General features: G+C 36.4%; 1 protein-coding gene across 6 annotated transcripts in view; it reads left to right on the top strand.

Annotated features, from left to right (window-relative positions):
* NEDD4 (neural precursor cell expressed, developmentally down-regulated 4, E3 ubiquitin protein ligase) overlaps window positions 1-20,175 on the top strand; it is a 59,953-nt gene that overhangs the window by 16,762 nt on the left and 23,016 nt on the right. Inside the window, exons 1-3 of one of the 6 annotated variants that reach the window (XR_001412354.1) lie at window positions 1,980-2,114; window positions 2,228-3,829; window positions 17,869-17,919. Coding sequence is in view for 3 of the 6 variants with exons in the window: in XM_014944649.1 (XP_014800135.1) it covers window positions 2,315-3,829; window positions 17,869-17,919 (1,566 nt within the window). In the remaining 3 variants the exon portion in view is untranslated. Of the gene's footprint in view, window positions 1-1,979; window positions 2,115-2,227; window positions 3,830-17,868; window positions 17,920-20,175 lie in introns of those variants that run through there. The other 5 variants (XM_014944649.1, XR_001412353.1, XM_014944647.1 and 2 more) reach the window with 5 other exon arrangements.

Raw genomic sequence — 20,175 nt, forward strand, 5'->3', positions numbered from 1 at the left:
ATAGCTAAGGAAGAGTGACATGCTGAGAAATTTCACTTAATTTGATAACTCAGGCTTAAGATTTATGTCAGTTTATCATTTTCTTAGAGTTTTCTTCAGTAAAATTGGACAAATGTTTCAGATCATCCATTGAGGGAGAAAGCATTGCATTCTTTTACAAAAAGCAGTATCTCTAATAAAGTGGTTGCAGTTTTTTGTGTATCACACTAACATGTTATGAACTGTGCTACTAATAAATTTGTTGTTGGGGGGAAAAAAGGAGCTTTAAAAAAATGCATTTTTTACTCTTCACTCATATCTTAGGGTGGATTTTTTCTTGTTGTATTGTTTGGTGGTTTTCTTGTTTGGGATTTTTTTGTGTGTGTTTTTTTAAAAAATATATTCCTTGAAGTTCAAATGTAACTTTTTGAAAGTGTGACCAAAAGAGTCTTTTATGGTATTTGCCTTTCCACTTCTCCCCCCATCCCAGCCCCCTACGACATAGAACATTAGAAGTAGTCCATTTGGTAAAGCATAATGAAATAAATGAACTATTGTATTTGTTGGCTTTTAATGAATAAGCTAGTATTCATTTATTGCTGCATTCTAATCATGGAATTCAGGTAACAGAGGTTAAGTAAGCCCTGGAGTATAATTGGAAAACAAATTTGTTGCTTGCAAACAGAGTACTATGAATTTGATTCTTGGCTCTTTTTTGGGAAAGAGGTATAAATGTTAATTTTACTGCCTTCTAGCTTAAAATACAGTAAAGGTTAAATAAATATGGAGCAGAAAAAAATTTAGTAGTATGACCTATAAAAGTATAAATGGCCTAGTGTTCTCTTCTGCTTGCACTTTTTCAGCAGCACTAAGTAATTTCTTGTTAGTGCGGTAGCGTTTAGTGCTGCATCATGTATGGCTTCTGTATTCAAAAGTACATTCATAGCCAAATGTTTGGTTTTTAAAAAATAAAAAACAACAAAAAATGCACTGAACAGCAAGATTCAAGATTTGTCCTTTTTCAGAAGTCCCACTAGGTGCCAGCAAAGGACCTTTTCAGACTATATGAGCCACTGAAACATTTTGGAGGTCGCAATCCCATTACTTTTCTAGGAGTTGACAGTATATTAACTTTTTGACATGCTGAACATTTTCTTTAAAAAATAAAAATACTTAGTAGTTAGCTATAAATGTATGAGACAGTTTGTATATAATTATACAGAATCCTTTCTTCTGTAATTGTGGATAGTAACCATATTTATCTTTGTGCATACTCAGGTCAGTGTTTAAAAGTTTGCATAGCTGGTCGTATATTTACATGCCGTATTGAACTCTAATGACTGTCAGCTTATTGTGGGCTTCCAGCAAACGAGATGAGGTAGTTCAGTTTGTAAGAATAGTTTGTTACTTTCTACCTTTAACAGCTGTAATTTTGAAAGGTTAAAATATGAAATACAAGGTTAACATAGTAGGCTGGAAATAAATACCAAATTATTAATCAGAGTAACTTTTTGTGGTTCTAATTCAGTTGCATCTCACTGAAAATTATGAATTAACTGGCAGAACAGGTTTCTACTATGTGCAAATCTTTAGAACGTATGATTGTTTAACAGTGTGAAGATTGCAAGATAATGCCAGCTTTCTTTCAAGTTTTATTTAAATAGTGCAGAAAGATTATTTTTTTTTAAGGGGGAGAAGGAAGGCTTATTTCACTGGTTTATGCATAATTCAGACCTCAGCAGTTTGCTAGCATGGTTACTATTTGGAAATTCAATCCTAGACTTGATACTCAATTATATGGGACTTCATTCCTACCAACTTCCTGTAATTCTAAACCTATGGGTAAAAATATTAGTAGTCATACGCTGCTGAGGAAAGTACGGACACATTGACTCAGCTAGTGCAGCTGCAGTAGGAGTTGCTTTTTTAAACTTGGAAGTACTGGAAGTTTATTATTGTATTCATTTGTGCAAATTGCAGAAGGTATAATTGAAGCAGGATCAGTAGTGTTTGTCAGCGTGTTGCAGCTGAGGTCGTTGGAACTAAGTGCTTTGCAAATGAATGCTTTCTGACTGCAAGCAATCAAAGACGGTCCAGAAACTGCAGTTCAACGAGTGGCTGACTTATTTCAAGAGGTACAGTTCTGTTGTTTGGTGGTTGTTTGTTTTTTTTTTTTAACACTAGTATCTTGTAGAAATCAGGACAAAGACTGCAACTTTTATGGGCTTTTACTGTTGTGATGTACTAGCTCTAGGTTCTGTGCAGCTGCCTGTAGCCTTTCTGCTGAAGGATCTTTGTGGTTTTCATTTCCTAACATGCGTGGAAATGAGAACAAATGGCACGACGGTTAAGATTGCATTTTGCTGCCCAGAGAAGCAACACCGATCCGTTATCGGAAACCTCTGAAGATGTTTTGGACAGTAACAATTGTATGTACTTCAAAAAATCACAAAATTCTGCACCTAATGTTACACAGATGAAACTGGCTCCTAGACAAGTTGCTTATGCACCTGTAATGCAACAAGGAATTAATCAAGAGGAAAATGCAACTATTTCTTCACTGCAAATAAAAAAGACCACTTCACTGCACATTTCGCTACAGTCTAGAAAGTACAGTGGATATTTTCGGTCTGGTGATGCTGTAGCTACTGGTGAAGACGTTTCATTCACTGATGTTGGAAATGAAGGAAATTGCGGCGCTAGAATTGTGGTTGATCATCGACCTAATGATAGTCTTCTGAGCAATACTGCTCTGTGCAATGGCAGCCTTAGCAGCATTGCAGCCAGTGACAGCGGATCGTTCAGCAGTGCTGGCAGTGACTATGGATCATGTGCAAGTACCACAAGTGATGGAGGTTCATATAGTAACAGTGTCATCAGTGACAGTGGTAGTGGTATTCTTTCGACAAGCGATGGTACTTTCTGTAGTAGTGTTGTACATGGTGATTCTTCATATAGAAGCACTGCAAACAAATGTAATCCCTACAGGAGCAACTCATCTCAGGAAACTCTGTGTAGAAGTAGTACTGCTTTTGACCAAGATGCTTTGTCAGTGAGGAAGAAAACTAAAATTCCACTGCGTCGTTGTTCATCACTGGTTATTTTCCCTAGGAGTCCTTCCAGTACTCCTCCAGCTTCTCCAGTAAGCTCGGGTCAACTACCACATAGAAATGCCTATCAAACATCCCATAAACTAATTATTTCTCCTAGTGAGCTGGCACAAAAAGATGATCAAACCATTTCCAAGGGATTCCTCTCAACAGCAGTCAATGGACTTCGGTTGTCTAAAACAGTTTGCTCCTCTGGTGAAGTCAGAGACATTCGACCACTTTACTTGAATACATCATTTCAGGACAAAAGTAAAATTTTGAATAGTTCTGAGCAGGCAACTTGTGAAGAAGTATCTGATGGCTTCTCATGTATTTCAGTTCATCTCACTCAAAGAGCATTTGCATCAAGCAGTGAAATGGTTAATGGCTGTTGCACTCCAGAGTTAAATCTGAACTCCAGTGAAAAATATCCTCATTTAAAACTGGCACGTAGCACATCTGCATGTTTACCCGCAAAAATAGATTCAGAATATCAGATTAATATAAATGAACTAGAAAGGCCGAATGCACAGATGAGCAAAGCCCACCATGTTTTGCAAAGAAGTGTTTCGTTGGAAGGATCACATCAAAAAGTTTCTTGCTGTTTATCCAGCCTTAAGTACAAGTCTCATAGTGCAAGGACGTCTCAGTTGCACATACAATTCAAACCTGGGAATGAAGGAAAAACAACTGGTGTTAAGAAAAGATATGGAACCTCTAAAAGGGAAATGTCTAACACTTCTTTGTGGAGGCCCCATAAGGTGAGTGTTCTGGTTTACAAAAAAACTTGACAATATTTTGCAGCTGAAATTTAACTTGAAAATAATAATATTTACAATCAGGGCTTAAACACAATGATTTTAGAATTTCCTAATGGTGTCAAACTGTCACCATTAGGAAGTTAATTCTTATATTATCTGTAACATTTGACTTTTAGATTTGTTTTTTAGAGTATGGTACATACAGTAGCATATGTGACTAAGTCTTACAGTGAAATACCTGTATTTACTGTATTGTAAACAATTTCTTGTTTACATGAACTCAAGGGAATTTTTTTGTCTAGTTAGCTAGACATGGAAATTATTTAAACTTCAGATGAAGTTTTGTAGTTTTAAATACATAACTTCTCAGTAAATTAATGTAATTACTATAAGTGCATATAAAACGGGCAAATATGAGTGGATTACTGTATAATCTTTTAGGTTTATATTATATAGGCTTATTTTACAGAACAGTTTGCTGTATGTAGAATTAAAGATAAGTAATATTTGAGCAGAGAAACTGTAAATACCATTTGTTTCTGTATACACCCTGAACCACAGGAATTTTCAGAGTTTCCTCTCTTTTTTTTTTTTTTCTTCGCTTTTTTTTTCCTTCCAACCACTACTTCAGCCTGAGCAGTACACTGTAACTTAATACCTCTCCCAACAACATTGCAGTTCAAATTATAGAACTTGGGTCTAGAAGGCTTATATTAAATGTATTTTTTTGGTAATGAAACTCGCATCCAACTAAACTGCAGAAGTGTGTTTGCTCTTATTAACTCTTAAGGCATTCTGTATTGTCAGTAAGGCATAAGCCACATTAAATGTGGATTTTAAGGCTTGTTTAAATAACATTGTGAAGATGTGAACTATCTGAATATTAAATATTGGTTTTAATTATGAATGCTGTTAGAAGAGCAACAATTAATGTTTACAAAATTGTTTAAAGATCTCATTATCTATGAATTGACACTACCAGCATTTAACTAATATGCTTGTTCAAGTGAAAGGCTTTATGCCAAAGATCTATAGTTATGACAGTCCTTTTCTAAACTAGTAATATAATTACCTTGAAGGTATTAGACTGCAATTTTCAGTCTGTTCTTGCTCTTAGAGTAATGCCTGATGGTTGTACATCTTTTGACTTCCTCAGAGTTTCGTTTGGCTTTTTGGTTAAAAAGAGTTTGAAGATAAATGCACTTTCCTTTTTATAAAACTGTGACGTGTGTTTAAGCTTCATTAAAACTCATAGTGGATCGCAGGTAATCACTATGCATATTGTTTGGTGATTCCTCGTGCAAAATCAAACTGTACAGTTGATGATAAATTCCACAATAAGCATAAACAGATTATGATGTGTTAAGTAGTCTGGATCTAGTTATTTTTAAAAAGTATATTGTAAAAGGGAAAACATGTTGAGTCATGCGCTTCAAGTACATTTCTCGTCAACTTGCACTGCTAGCCTCTGTGTTGAATGACAGTTTATCTGCAAGATAATTTATATTCTAATATTGAGTGAATTTTAATAAATTAAATTTAGATAGAATCTAAGTTCAGGGTTAGATTGTTGGCAAACATTTTCAGAAAACCTTGTAGGACACTGGAGTGACAATAGTTTGTTTCAGTTCCCGGGAATGGTGTTTACAGTGGATTGCCATAAAAACTAAGGAGACTTAACTTTTTAAAGCACTTGATAGCACGCTTCTGTGGTAGCTGTGCATTTTTACTGTGTTAATGTGGCAGCAAGTTTTAAGTTTCCTGTATTCTTAAGATTTCATCTTCTGACTGAAAGATGAGACAAGTTTGAAAAATGAAAAATGGTAGGAAAAAAGAGAGTCTGAATCCCAAATATGTAAATGTACTTTTTTGTACTTGTACTTTTAATATATTTGCAAATATTTAGAATTGTGCCATTTCTGTACAAATTAAAAAGATCTCCGATGTCAGAAAACTGGACGCTAAAGGTTTTATAGCAGTATACCTGTTTCAGATTCCTTTATGCAACAACAGGCACAGGAGCCTTTCAGTCCTGAAATGGCCCTTTCAGTCTTTGTGTAAAATCAGTTGTTATAGAATATCCCATAAAACATGTTATGAAAAAATTTAAAAGCTTCCCCTACCAAATCAAGCAAAAAACTTAGTTGGCTTTATAGCAGTTCAGCAATTCACTGGAATAAAATAGATAAATACTATTGTATTTGCTATTACAGTCTTTGTGACAAATTAATAGATTCTATGACAATCATTTAATTATATAGTCCAGTTAATTATCATGGTGTATTGTGACTCATTTAAAAATAAACAACTCCCAAAATATTTCTCTTGACTCCAGTTAGTCTGGCCTAGTATATTGATATGCTGAGTCTGGGTTCAAATTTAACAAGTTGATACTGGAGTAGCATTTAGTAATGTCAGCTATCTGTACAGAGCAGTCATGAAATCAAATCAGTGCTTTGGTCAGAGACTCCAGAGTCTGAAGCAGCAAAAGGTCTATGCATTCTTTTCTTACGTGCCTAGCTACTAGCCTTCAGCCACCTCATATCAGATTTCCTGCTTTCTATAATCAACAGCTTGTTAAAGGCTGACTTTAAAAAAAAAAAAAAAACCAACAAAAAAACCCAACAAAACACCACCAACAAAAACCAACCAAAAGCAAAAAACCAAACCCACCATTTCTGTGACAACTGGCCTTGGATTATTTTTAATTAAGTTGAAAAATGTGGAATGGTGATGGCCCACATACCACTGCTGATCTTTACTGGAAACATATCAAATAGGTTCTGCAGTAGATAGTGGAATTTCATTTATGCGAAGCAGGAGGAAGAGGTAGTCCATGGTTGCAGTGTTGAAGGTTGTCCTTGACACTGTATTTCTGTTTTTAATGTATTTTCAGTGCGTCTATCTTGCTTAGCGTAGAAATAAATCTGCAGCTAAAGCACTTTGACATCACAGGTGTGAAATGGGAGGGTAGGAGTAAGGGAAGAGTTTACATGTCATTTTAGGTATGTAAACTTCAAGAGGTACAGAGGAAGGCAGGCAGAAGCAGTGACTACAGTTCCACTTCTTGTAGACTGTAAACAAACTTTAAAAAAAAAAAAAAAGAAAAGATGTGTTAATCTCTTCCATGAGTATAATATTATGCTGACATCCCTGTTGACATCAGCCATTCCTTCCCCATCATCAGTATCACAGCCGATTAGATAATGTGAATATTGTTAATGTACTTGCAAATCCATTTCAGCAACTGTATACCTTTAAAGTAATTATTTGTACAATTAAGGGAATAATTGTCATTTTGTTTACAAGTAATTTTACTCAGGTTTTGTCTTGAGTGAATGAAATGCATGTTTTGAAGTGAAAAACCTCAGAGGTGGTGTAAAATAACTGAAACATTTTTCTACTTTCAGGTTCGTGTGAAGAAAACTTTAGTTGAAACACTCAAGCTTTTTTTCACCAAGTTCTGAGAGACTGCCTTTTGTATTTGTAAAAGGAGATGCTATTTGAATCTCTTGATAGTAAATTTAAATTTTGGACAAACAGTAGTTTGAGGGACCTGTGTGTGAGAATGTCTCTCTTCACTAACTTATTTGGCAGCTGATGTGAACATGCTGGGGGGAACAGAACCTGGTCCTGGACAATCTTGATTCCTTGATAAATGCTGCACCACAAGTTAGCACTGAGTAGTCTGAGGTTGTCTTCTCTCTTGCATCCTCTTTAAGTATTGAGTTTCTGTCTTAGCAGAACTACTTCACAGAAGGTCATGGTCCAAATGGGGAGAAGTGCCAAGAGATCGGGAAGACAACTGTGGCTTGTCTCCAGCCATCTTTATCTTTGCATATTGAGCAAAGGGGCTGAACGCATGGGTATTGGTTTCCTAAATTTGTGCAAGGAAGTGAGGTGGAGAAGAGGCTGGTGAAGCAAAAGATTATGGAGGCAATGCACAAATTGACATTATGACTTTATGCTATTGTGCCACAATAACCTCATCCCCTAATAATTTTCATAGTGTTCAGTATGGCATATCTTGAAGGATCATGTTACAGGACTGTATGGCACATTGCTTTGTTATGGTATATCAGTTCACTCGAGGAGAATTTGGGTTGAAATGCTGGTGGTGTGTTTCTGAAGAATTGTGGTTACAGCTATGTTAGACACATCACACAGTACAATTTCTGTTGTCTTACACAAATTTTAGAAGCTGAAGTATACATCAGAGCATTAAAGGGAAGACAGTTGAAACTGTTAACCATGTATAATGATTTATAATTAGTTGTAGGTGATCTCCTACCTTCATCCTTTATGTAACAATGATCTGTAGCGCTTTAATAATTTGTACTGTTTTCTTCTATTTTCCATCTTGCTTTAAATGCAGAGTTTTGTTACAGCTTCTCCATCTGTCTTCATGCCTTTAGCTTTTGATGAGCTGTCTTCTTCGGAGGTAAAAAAAGATTGCATACAAAGGACATGATAAACCTTATAGCTAAGACTAGCTGTGAACTGTTACTAGGGGGAAGCATTAGCAAAGGAGGTGATCGATTAACATTATTTGGTGTCAGCTCCATCCTTAAAGCTTTTCTTTGTCAGCTCTAGCAAGTTGTATTTGGCAACAGTGAACAATATGTAACTTTCAGAATGTGATCGTGCTGCAAGGAACAGTGTCTGGGCTGTAGCAGAATACTTGAATAACCCTATATATCAAAGCTCTAGCATTTTATAGTCACCAGCAAACACTACATGTATATGCTAAGGAGGAATTTTATTTGATTGTGCTCCGCACAAATTATTGCTAACTTCATTCTGTTTATCATCTGCAGCTGAAGTGAGTTTGGGTAGGCTTCTCATGCCAACAAAAGAGGGAACTTGAACTGCAAAACCATGCAAAGCAGAGCTCCTGAAACAGCTTATATAAATATTTAATTATCCAGACTTCAGGTTGATTCATGTCCTTTTAATATACCGTGGGAGAGTGGGAAGCATTGATGGTGTGGCTTCTTTAATATAGCTACAAACTCTAGTTATTCTATCCTTTAAAACTGAGTGTACATTTAAGAATGTGTGAAAGTAAAACTTTTTCCCAAGGCATGATGGAGACATTCTTCCCTTTACTCCTGAGTAGCCAAGTAACTTGCAAGCTTTCAGATAGGAAACCATGATCATTGCTATAAGTCTTTTTTTTTTTTTTTATGGTATGTTCTTTTGCTTTCTGTGAGAAATTAGAACAACACTTTGGGTTAAACAAAAGCATTTATTGAAAAATGTTATTGTGATGTAGAAATCATAGTCTTTGTAAGCATTATAGCAGAAGACAGAAATCCTTAACAAAACTTATAGTACCTGCAGGTATTTTCCCAAGAATTGTCAGGAAGCTCAGCTCTAAAATTTTTGAAATACTAACTATAATGAATAATTTTTTGATCTATTAGAATCTCTTACTGAAGGAAGATGGTAAGCAGTATGCTGATATTTTAAAAGGGGAACTACAGGCTTCTGCAAAAGGCCAGTCAGGAAAAAAGAGTACATTGAATAGAATTAGTAGACATATGACATGTTTTGTGTTTACAAGGAGGGAGACTGAGCACTGCTTTCATAAAAAGAAGTTTTGTCTTACAAATCAAACTGAGCAATGACATGCAAAGATGGGTGAGCTGTGGTTAGTGCAGGATACTAAGCTTTTCAAAATATTTGACAAGAATCTAGCAGACATTCTGAAAATACTCTCAGTATGTAAGTGCACAAAAAAGCTTCCTTGTTGATGGCAACTAATGAAAACATAAGAAATCTCTGAAGTTGCAGAAGATCTCATGTTAGTGAGTGACTAGGCAGTAGAATGGAGAATTTGAAAATCAGTGTTGATAAATGCCAAGTACTGCACACAGAGGAGAACCAGCTACTGATGCATGCGTGGTAATGGGTGTCCCATACTGGTCAGGAAATAGTTTCTGTCATGGTGAGCAACTTGCTGAAAAAGTCAGCTCAAATCTTGTTGACAGCTGAAAGGCAAATAGAAGGTTAGGATTTATTAGGAAAGAAATAAAGTAACAAAATTAAAAACACCATTATGAAATTGTACAAATCCACATATCTGCATGGCATGCATATTTCTGGTTATCCTTTTTCAGGAAGCATGTGTAATGGAACTAGAAAAATACCAAGAAGGGTCACAAGATTGGGATAAGTTTTATGTGAGAAGACACTAAGTAGACCAAGGGCTTTTCAGCTTTGGGGTAGGGGGAAAATGGTGTAAAGGGAGTTTTATAAAATTATAGTTCGGGGGAGGTGAATTTAAACAGAGAATCCACTCTTATAAAACAAATATATTCTCTTATGTGTTGCTGAGCTCACTGTTGCGAGATGTTGTGCATACCAAATGTAGAAATGGATTTCAAGAAGAGGTTAGATAAGTTGAAGAAAGGACCATCAAAGCGTATTAGATTCTCAATACGTATTTTAACAGCAGGATCAAAAAGTCTGCTAACACTTACTCATTAGAAACTGGGGGATATATCAGAGGAAGCACTATTCTTAACTGCTGCTTTTATTTTCTTAAGCATCTGCTCTTGGTCATTATAGGGGAAGGATACAAGGCTATGCAGAGGGTTAATCTGCCTCCTGGGCTCTTTGGTGTCTGCACAGCCCTTGCAGCCACCAAGGATCAGGTGGTAGAAATGCTCTTTAAAATTCTTCCCTCACCCTGGGCTGAGAGTGTTCTTCTGTGTTCCAACACATGTTTTCTAATCTTCTAGAAGTGGATGAATTTCACAGATTGAGCAAGCAAGCAAGCAAAACTGACTGGCCTTTTCAGGAGAGTCACTTGCTCTCCTGACTTTCACCCTTGTCTGAAGGGGACTGCCCTGCATTTCTGTTAAGTCTCTCTGTTTCAAGTGAACTTTCTTCCTCGTTCCTTGTGACGAACAGAACATGCTGATTTGGGAATGCAGCCAGCAAAATGTGTGTAGCTCATTTTGGTGTTAGTTTATGGATATATAATTATCTGTTTCAAGAGAGTACATCACTTTTTTCCTGTTGTAGACTTTTCAGTTTATTGTAAACTGCCACAGATAGATGCAATTATTGTTTGTGACTTTGGGCCACTTTCAGCTGTATCAACTGGAACATAAGCAAAAGGATTTAAGAAGGACATCAGCAAGTTCCTGGCTGAAATTACATACAAACTTGAATTGGAATCATTGAAGTTAAGAAGTATTAAAATGCAAATGGGACACTCCAGCTACTCAGTAAAAGGAATGTGGGAAGAAACATAGAACTAGATTCTTTTAGACATAGATGATTTCTCTGGCATCTGTGATTTTCCTAGCATAAGGGAGAAAACCTTGTTCAGTAAGTGAAAGCACAAGGGCTTTTTGAAAAAAAGAAAAAGGTTTCCAGAATTAGTTATGAATATTACTTATTTTTAATACAGTTTTTACCTTAGCCAGTAGTTGTTGTTATAATTTCTAGTAAGTTTGATTTGGGACAAATGTTTAGCTTATAAAGAATAAATCCAGAGTGGTTAACATCTGGTAAATTACAGGCCAATAACACCCATCTCTAATGCGGGAAGGATAATATAACTTCAGTAAGAAAGGTTGTTGAGATTATCTGAAATAAATTGTAACACTGCTTTTGTTGTAAAAGTTATTGTGGGTGGATTATTTCTATTGTAGTTGTCTTGTAACACAGAGGTTGAGGCATCCAAGGTCAGTTCATGCAGTCTGCTTTTGGACAGGATTTGTAACTTGTAACTTAAGCACAGCTTAAGACAAACCAGTAAGTTCTGCTGCTGCCTACACGTAGGACTGGCAGCAGTAGGTTTAGGCTTGGAGCTGGGAAAGGCCAGCAGGTAGGGCTTGGGGCCGCTGTTCAGATCAGTGGCAGCCGAGGACTAATGGGGAGTGCAGAAGAGCATGGAAAATTGCAGCACGGCTGGCAGCGGCCACCAGCTGTGCAGGGGTGCAAAGGCACAGGGAATTCCTGAGTTAGCATTGATGTTGAATTTGGATCAGCAGTGGCTGAGAACAGTAGGCCTAAGAATGCTTTTGAAAACTGCTGGACTAACTTTGAAGTAGGCTGAGGCCATTCAGCCTGCATCCAGCCCTGCTGTAGGTCCGCAGTCACAGAAATTTCTTAGAAGGGGTCAGTTACTTGTACAGCCTGGGTTGACTCTTCAAGACTATATTTAGAGCTGGAAAAAAGCTGGCTCAACCTGATTTTGTGCATCTGTACTGGGCCTAATATACTTCCCAGTGAGACCGTGATGCAGAGATGCTCCAGTTGCCTGTCTGCCTTTTGGAGGCAAATTGTTTGTCTTTTGTTTGTTCCCTCTTGCTCTGAATAGCAAAAAGTTCATTGTGTGTTGAGTCCTTTGGCTGAGTGTAATAATTAGACAGTGTGGATAACATCTGTCATATCTGGTTTATCCTTGCTCATTTCAGGAAGCAAATTGCATGTGCAGTTTAACGTTTGATAAAGTTTTCCATTTTTTGAGTGTTTTAGGCTTTGTAGTGCTAATTGGTGAAGGTAAAAGTGCACCTGAAATTGCAACTAAAGGAGTTTGTTTTTCAAACTTTATTCAAAGTCTTAAGATTTGGCACAAAAGCTTCCACAAATAGATGCAAAAAATTTATGGTTTTATACTACCATGAAGTTAATTGACTTGATGTCAGGAATGGCTTCTCAGAATAGTACCTAATTAAATGTTTGGTACTGCTTTCTGAATTATTTTTGGTTTTGAGCATTGGCTGGTTTGATACAGGAGGCTCTTGACTTTTCATAAAACGTAATATTTTTGCTTTTTATATGGTAGTTTATTTGGCACATCTGTCCATAAAACTAAAGGAACTAAAATTCCTGATGAATAAAATAAATGCATTACAAACTTTTGGCTTGTTCTCTGTTTGTTGTGCTTAAGTATGCTTCATTTATACTAGAAGGCTACTTGTCTTCCTGTGACCTATGTGAAAATGAATCTCATATGCAAAAAACCCAAATGGTATCTTAAATTGCTTTGTTAATGAACTTTTCAGCACAAGTTCTCAAAGTAGCAAACACTGAGTGGAGTATTATATGAGTGTTATAAAATTACCATAGACTAAATACGAACTTTCAAGGAAGCTATCTATAAGATACTGGTTCTATATTAAAAAGAAGTAAGCTATAAATGGAGAAACAGATGAAACTTTTGCTCTGGTCTTTTTAGAGAAGCAAGTCTCTGAAAATATCTTTGGAAGCAAGGGAGAATCAGTGAAAATAACTTCAGTGTCATTTCTAAATGCTGTCTGTTAAACAGATGGTAAAACTGCTGAGGCATGCTATGCTGACACCTTGCTGTAGAAGCAGCCAGCAGGGCTGAAAGCCCTGCAGAAACATGTTGCGTAATAACCATTGATCTGACAGTACCTATTTTCACTTTTTTGAAAATGCTGATTAGGTTCTTATATCTCAGTATCATAGATAGTTCATCATGGAGGACAACTGAAATGATATGCCTATGTGTCATTAAAAAAACTCAACCCTCCTTACTATCTACCTCTCTCCTTTAAAAATGCAGGAGACTGGGACTTTAATTAGAGTTCTATGCAACAAAGTATATATTGTTTTGCAAGATAAAGAAAACATTACTTTTAGAATCCATGAATTTGGTAAGATCTTAACATGATAATTGAAATTTGCTTTTTTGAAACTGTTATTTTCCCATGATGAATAACATATGCTGGCAGTGTTTTACAGAAGAAAAAAGCTCACTTTTCTCTATTTAGAGTTCAAGAGACCCAAATAATATACTCAGCGCAGCATGAGAAGAAAAATACGTGAAGTTGCTAGTGTAGCTCAGGAAAGGTGGTTTTTTTCATTCTCATCAAGCTTGTAACTAGTGTTGATGTTTGGGTGTTTAAGCAAGAAGAATGTTGGTTTTATAAGGGATCTATTGAGCCCTTGTTTTCTTAAGCAGCGATAGTCCAGATCCCTGTTTGTTTTTTCAATTTGAATTGATACTTTATATTCCCTCCAATAAAAGCTACATGCTTTCTCATTTTGCCATACAGCTGTAGATTTCTGTGTGAAGACCGGCTTCTACACAACTAGCTGTCTGTTTAGTCAGAAAAAGACTGGTAATATAGTTAAGTTCTAATTCATGCACTAACACCAAAAACTAGTCACAAAAGTTGGTAGAAAAAGCACATCTTATTTCAACACCCTGGTCTTATATAAGAGCTATTTCAAAAGGCACTGTGATAAATCCAGCAATTAAGAAAGGCATTAAATTCAGTTAACTGTCTTCAGACCTGATAAATTACGGGTAATGTTCTCAGTGCTGCTCTTAAGTGTGTGACTCAGATAAGAATGTTGGTTTAAAATCTACTTCTATCCAGTTTCTGATGGGAATTGTGGAAAAAAAATAAATCTAAACCGTAACTGTTAAGGCTTATTAAGTATGTATCATAAAATAGACAAAAACGAGTTTTGAACTGGATTACTTTCTTTCAGTGCTTTTCCTCTTTGAGCACTTGCTTTGGCATTGCACTAGAGTTCTTTAAATGTATTGTGTACAGCAGCTGTCTGTCCTCACATGTTTTTAATAACTTTCTATAGACTAAACCACTGAATGAGTGAAATAAAAGGCCTCTTTGTTACTGTACTATATCATTAATTGAGGTTTATACACTTAGGGTTTGGCAAACAGAAAGTTTGAGTTCTCTGGCTGTTAAGAAATTAGAAGTTGACAAGAACAACTAACCCACTTGTCTGTCTTGAAAAAACTGGGATGCCTGCTCTCAGGAAACAGAGATCCAAACAGTTTCAGCTCCATTGGCATTTAATTGTTAATGTGCGCAATGTCTGTTTCAAAGCTTCTTTGGCACTTCTTTGAAGGCAGTTAGTCAGCTTGTCATAGTGAGGCACATCGCTAAAGAGCATTCCTGCTATCTGATCTACGTATTAGTTGTTTGGAGGTCAACAAAAATCTCCACTGGTGGATTTTACTCTCTGGCTGGAGGAGAAAGTACTGTTAAAGGTTGGTTATTGAGGCTAGCTCCACTAAAAATAGCAGGAGAGACAGCAGAATAATAAAGTGAATAACAGGAGCCCATGCTAAAATAATGCTGGTAACAAACACAATGTTCTGAGGTTTTCTAAAATACAGCAGACTTTTGTCCCACATTCCAGCAATTTATTTGAAAGGCATGTTCCACTTGAGGGTTGCCAAGAACTTTACAAATACTAAGCCTTTTAACATGTCTAAGGTATGTGCCATGCCATTTTAAAAAGAACCTCATAGGCAAAAATGATAGCTATATTTTTCCAGAAGCTTGTGGTCTATAATAATACAGAAAGTTTTCCTTCAGTAGTTCAGAGAAGCTTCAGGCTCCTCAGGTATGAAAACCTGCTGTAGCTTTCTATCTCAAACAAGTTTGTGAGCTAAAAAGGGTGGTGTGTTTTTATTTCCACTCCCCCTTCCCTTCAAATCTTAACATAAGGCATGCACACTATAAATTCAATTTAAAGTTATGTACTTCTAGATTTCTAGCATGTTATTATCTATGACAAGCTCTGCAGTCTTCTTGTGCTTTTTGCAGGTGTGAAAATTAGAGCTTATACGAATGTGAGTCACTGGTTCTCCATATGCATATATGATTAAAGATGAAACGGACAAACTTAGGATAATGGAATTAAAGAAAAAAGGTACCAAAATTATTAAGGGAGAAAGAACTGCTTCAGGAAATATCTATAGCCTTTAATGTGAGAGCTGTTTGAATCACAGAATGACAGAATTGTAGGGTTTGAAAGGGACCTTTGTAGATCATCTAGTCCAACCCCCTGTCAAAGTGGGTTCACCGTGAGCAGGCTGGACAGGAACACATCCAGGTGGGTTTTGAATGTCTCCAGAGAAGGAGACTCCATAATCTCTCTGGGCAGCCTGTTCCAGTGCTCTGGCACCCCCAAAATAAAGTTTTCCAGCATGTTCAGATGGAACTTCCTGTGTTCCAGCTTGTGTTCATTGCCCCTTGTCCTGTCACCAGGCACCACTGAGAAGAGTCTGACCCCATCCTCTTGACACCTGCCCCTTAGATATTTATAAGTGTTGGTAAGATTCCTTCTCAGTCTTCTCCAGTCTAAACAGGTCTCTCAGCCTTTCCTTATACAAGAGGTGCTCCAGTCCCTTGATCATCTTTGTAGCCCTCTGCTGAACTCTTTCCAGTAGTTCCCTGTCCTTCTTGAACTGGGAGGCCCAGAACTGGACATGGTACTCCAGATGCATCCTCACCACAGCAAAGTAGAGGTGGAAGATGACCTCCTCAACCTGCTGGCCACGTTCTTTTTAATGCACCCCAGGAGACCATCGGCCTTCTTGGCCACAAGGGCACATTGCTGGCTCTGGTAACCTGTTGTCTACCAGGACTGCAAAGTCTCTCTTTGCAATGGAGACTGGTGTCAATGGGACAAAAAATTAGTAGAATTGGACTGAAGTTTTAGTACTGTAAAACATTGGCTTTGAAAATTAAAAATACCGTTGTGCTAGAAGAAAGGTGAAATACACAGCTTTGCCCTGAGGCGAAGGGAATAGATGTCAGTGAGATGCAGAGCCTCATAGTGGAAAGTTTTATGGAAGAAGGCCATCAAAATCCTTGGGTGATGAGTTTGAATACCAGCTTGTGGTACACCAACAGATGTGGGAAAAAATAGGCACCAATTCTTTTGTTAGCTGGAAAAATCAGGAAGACTAGGAATCCAGAGGTTGCACAGCCTACACTGTTGAAGACTTTCCTTACTCTGTCTAGGCAAAAAACCATAGTTTTGTTACAGTGTAGATTTTGAAAAATGCTATACATACCTTTAAAAAATTTTGTGCCCTCTTGATTTTAGTACACAGGTAGTGATACATCTTCATGTTAAATGACCCATACGGTACATCTTCCTGCTTTTGTGGAGGTTCGCAAAGGCTTTCAAATCACAAGTGAACTTGAAAGAACTCAGCATATGTTCCAGTAATCCAGTAAGAAGTCAAGTAAAGTACTTTGACTGTTGGTGGTGATTATTGGCAAGTACTGAAACTACCCATGTAAATTACTAAAATCTTAATTTCTTTGGCAGGTAAAAATTGTTCAAAAGTAACCTGTGCAATGATACCGTGTATTGTCAGTCTCTCCCCTGGTACTGCAGCGTAGGTTGGAGGGAACCGGGCTGCAAAGCTGTTGCATTTGTAGTCTGGTCATAGTCGGACAGTCCAGACATTCAAGTCAGGGCAGAACCTTTCAGATTTTACTTGTTAAAACTAAACTCCTCAATGTGTAGGCAAATGGTATGTTTTCATTGATATAATGAATTCTAGCACATTTTCAGATGTCAACAGGAATGTTGGGCAGGGGTTAGGGGAGATGCCAAACTTGAAGCTCCTGCTGCCAGGCTTGGGACTGCTGGAATTGCTGGAACTTCTGAAGCATGTATCACAGATGAAACTTATTTTTGCTTCGTCTTATTTTTGACAGTTGCTATATTATTTTGAAAAGAAAAAAAGTGTTTATATCTGCCTGTTTTAAACAGCTGCCTAGGGTTATAGAAATTGTCAGGTGCTACTAGGAGGAAGGTCTTTAGTTCTGTGTTAACCTGTGACAAATGTTTAGTTGCTTAAGCATATACCAAGACAATTATTTTACTGTAACAGCTAAGGGAAAAAGTATCTTTACTCTTTACCCTTTAGGACAATGTTTCTACTGGAGATGCTGACATCAGTTGTTCCTGATGGTGAACAACTCTCTCCTGTTTGATTAGCATTAGTCTATATGATTTACAAAACAATCTGAATCCACCCCGGCTCTCTCAAACCTCACCTATTTTGAGGGAGGAGGAACTGTCCAAGGCTCCGAGTGTTGGGTCAATCAGACCTTGTTCTGTACAGAACAAGTTTTATTGTGTATAATTTAATAGTGTCTTCAAATTCTTAGGAAAACATTACCGTGCTATCAGGGCTTTGGAGCAATGTTTTTAAAACACTTTGCAACTTTAAACTTTCTGTGATTTTTGTTTGTTTTTATTTTCCGTAGACTCGAGATGATTTTCTTGGGCAAGTGGATATTCCTCTTTATCAGCTACCGGTTTGTATTTTTTGTTTGCTTGTTTTTGTTGTATGATTGTTTCAGGGAAAAATGATTCACTGTGCAACTGTGTTAGTCATCTAAGAAAGTTAACTGTACTGATAATATAAGTGATGAAATTCTTCTGCTCTGTGGGTTCTTTGTTTGGTTTTCTTTTGTGGATTTGTTGGGGTTTTTTTGGTGCTGATATTTACCAAAAAATGTAGGTTACCTTATGTTTAGATATTGGTTTCTGCTGCTATGAGAGTTAGGAGTGCTTTTAGCATTTTCAGAAATACCACTGCAAGATTTGAAACAGCCATAAAGACAAGAATAGATTATAACTATTTTCCTATTTTCTAAAATATTTTCTTTAAAGTCTACACATTTACTTTTAATTTTCATTATTCCCATAAACTGATAAAGAAGGTGGTAAGTGGGAAATAGAGCTAACATTGCTTTGTACATTTATGTTTTTATTTCTGTTTTTGTATTCCTCTTGCAAAGCACATTGTTAGTTTTAAAGAAAGATCACCAAGAATGTTGAAATAAGTAAGCCTTTTCATTTTCTGCTGGGGTCTCAAAACAGTAGCAAATACTAACAGATTTATCAGCAACTGTTTTAAAGACAGGATAGCACCTGTGGCAGAACAGAGCAGTGGTTCTTTCACTCTGGTAAGAACCACATCAGGAGTAGTTACAGATATGTCCCATTTCCCACTGTACCTGGGATGCAAGATCCCACTGACTGCTCTCCCTCAGTTGGGTGAGTTGGAAAGACTGACTGTAATGTCCCTCTGGAGAGGACTCTGTGTTTGCACTTCCCATTAATGAGCTGGACAGTAATATCTGGAGCCTTTTGGAGATACTGGTGCATTTCCTTTCTTTTTTTTTTTTTTTTTTTTTTTAGCATAAACTAATTTATAAAGCCTCATTTAAGTATTTTCATGGCTGATTGCTTACCTTCTTCAAATGTTGACTTTTCCATGTCTCCTTTTTGTTTCTGTCTTCCTGGTTCTTTGTTTTAATTATTTGGTCTTGCCATCTAAATCCATTGTTCTTTATGTCCCCAAATATAGGTTGATATATTTTTTTTTAAGTCTTTCATTTACATAAGTAAATATATCTTGGATAAATAAAATCAGTTTATAAGTTCTCTATTACATGCAGTTTTGGTTTTGCTTGATACTGTGCAAATGCAGACTAGTTATAACTAAAAAGAGCTGGTGGTCAGGGACACGTGGAAAAGGGCAAACACCAAAATATCTTAATCCAAGTGTAATCTAGCATTGAATCTAAGGCAACTCTTGTTTTTGGAAAGTCAGAAAAATAATTATGAAACTTAAAATAAGAAAATAATCTTTTTCTCTCCTCTGTGATGTGTTTCCACAGTGTCTTAGCGTGTGCATTGGTAGAAATAATGTAATGTTGAGGGGCAGAAGGGGAACCACCCAGACCAAACGCCATTTTAATTTCAAAGAAGTATTTACCTTAGTTATAAGATAATTCATTTTATAAATATAGAACCTATTCTTGCAGATAACACCAGCTTAACACATGTATTGTTACAGGTTTGAAGATCTGCATTTAATTCAGTGAAGGTGGAACACTTCAACTGGAGTGTAGTGTTTCTAAATTGTATTAATAAGAGCTTACACTGAAATCTCTGAAATACAAGAGAACATTTTTCTTTTTGAGATTTGGTGTAATAGTTATCACATTTAGTAAAATTTAGTCAGCTTGATCTTAGGATTTTTACATAACAAAGCTCAACAGCTCTGAATAAAATTCTAAAACCTCTAACTTAATCATGTCTCTTCTTTAGATTCTGGAATTATTTTCTTTTATTTTTTTATTTCCAATCAAATGTTGAGACACATTAGATACTTTTTGAAAAGACCAATATGGAATTAGTTCAAGGATTGCATCATGTACCATTGTTCTTAATTAAAAGGCCTACCAATATACCAATTGCAAGGTTTTCCTCAGTATACAGTGAATTCTCAGAATTTACCAACAGCTGAAAAAGGGAAAAAAAGAAAAAGACTCAAAAAAAATTTACAAATGTTCCTAAACATATGGTATTGTAAAAATAATTTTTTTTTGTAGGAATTGCAGAACTTCAGATGAATTATAAATATCTGTGTTAAGCAGAAAAATAAATATCTTTGTTTTCTTTAATGATTCCTTATATATATATATATTTCTCTATCTGTATCTGGGATTTATATTTATAAAATGATGTCTGTTTACCTCTGCACATCTTTCTGCTGACCA

Source organism: Calidris pugnax, unplaced genomic scaffold, assembly GCF_001431845.1.
Source record: "Calidris pugnax isolate Ruff unplaced genomic scaffold, ASM143184v1 scaffold70, whole genome shotgun sequence".
NCBI classification, from domain to species: Eukaryota; Metazoa; Chordata; class Aves; order Charadriiformes; family Scolopacidae; genus Calidris; species Calidris pugnax.